Source organism: Buceros rhinoceros, unplaced genomic scaffold (assembly GCF_000710305.1).
Source record: "Buceros rhinoceros silvestris isolate BGI_N320 unplaced genomic scaffold, ASM71030v1 scaffold41203, whole genome shotgun sequence".
In the NCBI taxonomy this organism is placed as follows: domain Eukaryota; kingdom Metazoa; phylum Chordata; class Aves; order Bucerotiformes; family Bucerotidae; genus Buceros; species Buceros rhinoceros.
The window spans coordinates 6,452-12,371 of record NW_010402554.1 but is presented as its reverse complement, the minus strand read 5'-3'; the positions used below and the strand labels follow the sequence as shown (position 1 = coordinate 12,371).

The following is a 5,920-nucleotide window of genomic DNA, read 5'->3' as shown; positions in this document are numbered from 1 at the left end:
AAAAAAAAAAAAAAAAAAAAAAATCTTTGCTTGAGGTAAATGTTTCTCAACGGAAGTTTTAGGTACCTGTGCCAGCTACAAGCTCACCAAGCCCTGTGCGGCCACTCTTTTATTTAGATAGGTAAAGAAGTGACTCCAGCTTTTGCCCTCTGACCTAAGCGTAGCTTATCTCTGTCTAAGGCTGCCTCTGCTCTGGTTTTGAGTGGGCTGTCAGCACACATACAAATTATCCTTCTAGCTGAAATACTGAAATGACCAAACTGTTGAGACCTGCAGGGTATGTTTCACACTTAATGTCCTTACTCCTCCAGACTGAGATCTCAACAGTTCCTCCAAGACCTCAGCAGTATCCTGCAACAGAGTCGTGATTTGAAGTAAAATTAGACAAAACCGAAAGGACGCAGCTAAAAATAGACTTGAATCCTGGTGTTATCTTTCATGAGCAACAGCAGCAGCAGCAAATCCCAAGGCAGAAGAGGACGGGTTGCTTTCTCATCATTCAGCTAAAATAACTTTGCCATTAAGTAATGCTAAAACCTGGATCTTCCAAATACCATTCCCACTATATAAGGCAAATATTTTCTCATTTGTTTTAGGGGAATATTGGATTGATCCTAACCAGGGCTGTTCTGGAGACTCCTTCAAAGTATACTGCAATTTCACAGCAGGTGGGGAAACTTGCATCTACCCAGATAAGAAATCTGAAGGAGTAAGTACCAATGTGTGTTTTCAGTTGGCTGTGACAGATCCTACTATGCTGTTGCACTATTGAATTAAACAGGATAACTACACTGGCACATTGTCATTTATCTGTCTTTTTTGATTACATTGAAATTTGCATCAATCTGAATGAAGTGGTAAAGTGGTACATAGAGCTAACAAACAGCATTTTCATGCTTTTGCTTAGATGGGGAATCTATGTGCCTGCCTACTGCTGCATTTCAGAATGCCACACAGATGTGCAGCCAGTTAAAGTGCATAATCCAGCGTTTGAAACCCAAAGCTAAACTCTTACTGTGCTTCTCTCGTCGGTTCATTTACATCTATTCATTTATACCTACGCAAAGTAGATGTAAAACACTCTGTATTAACAATGTCCTCACTCATTGTTATAAATTACCTCTGATGGGGCACGTGGTGTAGAGGAAAGCTTTCTAAAAGCTTGCCTAAATGAGAGACATCTATCAGCATCAGCACCAGTGAAAACTAATTTAGGCTCTTCACAGGAACAATTTATACCGGCAGTTTACCTGAATCTTAACAGATGACAACAGTCTCCCTTAAACAGAACTAGCTCTCTTTATAATCTATCACCTTGGATCCCATTTCACGTTACTAATTTGAAGGCATTCTGTACAAGAAAAACATTCTATTTTAGAGATTTAAAGAGGCTGAGATCTCAGAAAGAAGAACCTTTACTATCTGATGTGAAATTTGTCCCAGGTAATATAAAACCTTCATATCTGTTAACGTGTTTTAAATACTTCTATCTATCTCTCCTGTTTTTCCACATAGGTTAGAATTTCATCGTGGCCAAAGGAGAATCCAGGATCTTGGTTTAGTGAATTTAAGCGAGGCAAACTTGTAAGTTGTCACTGCAACATAACTGTTATTCACAAATCACATACATGTTACCAGTCATCAACAGATCCCAAGGAACTTTATAAATATTTTGATGGTGAAAAAACTTTTCAGACCCTGCTTTTCCCTCCCTAAATATTTGAGGAGCTATATGGCCTCTTGCCACTGAACAACAGAAGTCTGCTGTGTATTGTCCCACAATCATCCCAACAGTCACCTGCACAGCTGATGTTGAGGATCTGGCTCCTGGCAGACCTCACGTCACCACTGAACCTTAGTGAAGCAGCCAGAGCACTGAGTGCCTGTCCCATTCTAGGTAACTGGAAGTACCCTGCGTATGCAAAGATGAGACTGCAGGCTGACATAACTTTAATTAACTAAAAAGAGATTCCAAAAAAAGATTCTGCTCTTTTACACTATATGGTAGGAGTAATTCTCTGTCTTTCCCATTATTATGAAGCTAAAATATGTAGTAGTTCTTATTCCCAAATATATTGCTGCAACATGAAATTCTATTTACTGAGTCATAGCTTTATTGAATTTTAAAACTCCATAAAATGTTATACGTTGGTTGTTTTTTTTATCAAAGACATTTACGTGGTCAACAATAATTTTGTTTTGCATTTTAACAAAGGAATTAGATAAATAATCATGTAACTTCTTATGTTTTCCAGCTTTCCTATTTGGATGTTGAAGGCAATTCCATTAATATGGTCCAAATGACCTTCCTTAAGCTACTGAGTGCCTCTGCCAGACAAAATTTCACTTACAACTGTCATCAGTCCGTAGCTTGGCATGATGCATCATCTGACAGCTACGACAAAGCGCTACGGTTCTTAGGATCAAATGATGAAGAGATGTCTTATGACAACAATCCTTACATCAAAGCTCTTCACGATGGCTGTGCAGTAAGTAGAGGGGCAGAAGAGTCTTTATGAAACCACCATGTCAATTACAGTAGAAAGCAAACAAATGCCTTTTTTCACAGCTTGCTTCTGAGAAAAGCTCTCTAAACACTTTATTATTAATAGACTGCCTTTTAGTAGATTTTTAACTACAGTACAGTAGTCCCTTATTAATTTTCATAAATGTACAAAAACAAACCAAATCAGCCAAACAAAAAAAACAACAGCCACAAGCCAAGCAACAGAAATACAGCAAACCTGGTATGGATAGAGGCTGTCAGCACCAATGTGCTGAAACTAGACTATCTTGTAGTATGAGCTCAGCGTAAGAGAACAACAGAAGCAAAAATGCATCATCAGGGGAGGCAGCCCATCAGGAGAACATATTTATACCCAAAATCAGGGCATATTTAGTGACTACAGTAAAAACATGTATGTACTTAGCCATATGTATGTGAATGAATTGCCTGATTTGTATTTTGTTTTCTCATTCTTTGGTAGTCAAAGCCAGGTGAAGTTTGTGAATTGTACCGTTCAGGAATCCTCCCTAAGCTCAGCTAAAATCTCTGGAGCTGTCCAAACACGCGTCAGCTCTCTGACCACCCCTTCAGCAGGGTCTCTGTAGGAATAGTGAGTGTTGCCTCTTTTCGGAAACAGAATGGTTTGTACTAAACACTTTGAAACAAAGACATCAAAGGAGCAAGTGACAGTTGAAGTGCAGTAATTATTTTGGGGTTTGATATGGAAGCATTTCCAAAGCAGTTCCTGAGAAGTCAGTAATAGAGAATCGGAGACCTGAAAGTGCCAGGATACATACCTGTCTCTGAGGCAGCGATGCAGCATATGCTCCCCTCAGTAATGTGCTTTAGTGCATAACTGCTTCATATCAACCTTTCTGTGCGTCCTGTAGATTTATTTAGCTTTTGTTACCCACAGTGGGTGAGTGTAGAGCTCCAGAAAGAGCTGGGAGTGATTTAGGGTGTAAATCCCTCAGTAAACAGAGAACACTGGGATCTACTAACTTGGATGCTCATCCAAACTCCAAGACTGTGGCACAACTGAAAGGGGTCTCAGCAAGACATGAGACCATTTGCACAAAGTGCAGTGCTGCTAATTAACATGATGACTTGGCTGGACGGTGTGTAGAGGAGACTGAGAGCCTTTGTAGGGAAGGAAGGGTGTGCCTTCAAACCTGGTTTCTAAGCGCATCGGTTGGCGGTCCTGTCAGACTACTGCTTGCTTTCATGTCCAGACAGGGGCTGTAGTTTTTGTGAGACAGTTACAGTCGTCTTAGTAGTGGATCTGTCTTTCAGAATTAGGGATCTTTTCATGAGGAGGACACGTGCACTGCTATGAGAATATTGTTATTATTTATTAAACAGTAGAGGTGTGAACTCAGAATTCTCTAAGAAACATTAGCTGTCTTAGACAATTTGTCATTTGTATGCCTGTTTTAGTAAGCCCAAAAGCTATGGGCCAACCTCTTTCTGAAATCAAAAATCTTCCATGTTACCTTTTCTAAATAAAATCCTAAGAAAACATAAACTGTAGTGTTTATAATATCTGGTGCATGGGAGGGCAATGCTTTATAAATTCTATGCTTTGGAGAACACCTATGAAGATCTATAGCACAGGCGTACTGCTTTGATGTGTATAACCATGTTTGCTTTTTTTTCCTTTTTTAACAGTCAAGAAAGGGCTATGCAAAGACAGTGATCGAAATCAACACACCCAAAATAGACCAAGTGCCTATCGTTGATGTGATGATCAATGACTTTGGTGATCAGAACCAGAAGTTTGGATTTGAGGTCGGTCCTGTCTGCTTCCTTGGTTAAGCTTAAGACAAAATCAGATCAATAAAAATGTTGCACTTCGGTGCTGCCAACCCACTTCATGCCACATGCAAGTTTTGAATAAGGATGGCATAGAAACTATGTCTTGCTGTGTATGTATGTCTCATCTAGAAAGTAATTGTTGCCCTTGTAGGGCCAGAATCACATGACTTACACTTATTTTGCAAAGATGCAGTGGCACAGAGAGACAACATAGGGCTCGCTTTAGGAACACCCCCCTTTGGATTCCTTTGGTGCTGTGAAAAAAGAACGACATGGTGCTCCTTCCATTACAGCCGAGGTGTTAAGGAAGTGCTTAATAAACTGTAATTATTCTGTGTACAGTGCTATACTGTTATTTCTCTGTCCATTTCCAAAACTTGCATGTGTCTCTGAATTGCATCTGGCTCTTATTTGATAATTACAAAACTACATTGTCAATACTGTGTGTGTAGTCTGAAAAAATAAAGCTGTAATTGCCAGTGAAGCCAGTTCCATTTCTGATTAATAATAAAATGCCTTTGTATATATTGTTGTTGAAGAGCTTTGTTATTTGAAGTCGCCTACAAAACTTAAGGTGGCAAAACTGGAAGATCTTGAGCAGCACACTCAAACAGCTCTTTTCTACTGATATCACTCTGTGATGATGAATTTCAATAGTGAAAGCACCTTCAAAGGTGCTGTGTTCCATGGTGCTATACCTCAGACTTTTTGTTTTCTTTTCTAATTCCATAACTTCATAAGATATCTGTATATACCTAAAATAAACAAGTTTATATTTTTCGGTGGGGAAAATATATAAGAAAAAATAACGACTTCTGTGTAAGAGATCTGTTAAAAATCTGTGTGAAATAAATTAGTCATAGAGCTTTCCTTTTTTTTTTTTAAGCTCATCTGAATTGTTTAATTTGTTTCCATTGTGCTTACTTGGTCTGCATATTAAAACTGGAGTCTAAACAGTTATTTATGAATTTTTGCAGTATTTACTTAGATTTTATGTAAGCAATGATGGCTGTTTGCTTCCTGAACTCGACACTAGAAGTTCCACAGAATGACCCTATACAATATTTGCCCACCCCATTAATATGGATTATTTTTTCCCGTTATTTCACCTGAAGGCCAGAGATGCAATATGTCTAGGTCATGTGATTCTACATAGTTGCTAAGCAACACACGCGGGGACCGCTTCTTACAGAGCCGTCTTTGACCCCAACTGTTACAACTTGCTATTCAAATCTCACCAAAAAACCCGTTGGTTTGGTCTTCCCTCTGAACATTTTATTCAGGTAGTTGGAAGTAGAAATTACATTTTAGCTTTACAACACAAATCCTTTTGTAATTATTTTTCATAATATATGTAAGACTTGAAAAGAAATGTTTGTTTCTATTTCTTATTAATTGTTAAATTAAATAGTACTAGTTTCTGCTGGCTCATTTCCAACTGGTATTTTCTTATGCACGTTTATACATGTAAAAGTGAGATTTCAAAAGTCAACTCATTGCTGTTCATATTTTCTTTTATTTTTGAACCAAAGTTTGTAACTGTCACCTCAAAGAGGAAAATACAAATTTTATTAATAAAATCAAGTCTTGTCTACCTGG

The 5,920-nt window shown here is 38.3% G+C and overlaps 1 protein-coding gene across 1 annotated transcript; it reads left to right on the top strand.

Annotated features, from left to right (window-relative positions):
- Nucleotides 1–596: 596 nt before the first annotated feature.
- LOC104490395 (collagen alpha-1(XI) chain-like) lies at nucleotides 597–4,846 on the top strand (the record flags this gene model as incomplete). The annotated part of the gene is made up of 4 exons (XM_010132671.1): nucleotides 597–709; nucleotides 1,516–1,584; nucleotides 2,256–2,489; nucleotides 4,175–4,846. Coding segments are annotated over 4 exons (563 nt in total), but the record flags the coding sequence as incomplete, so codon positions are not given.
- Between the last annotated feature and the right edge of the window lie 1,074 nt (nucleotides 4,847–5,920).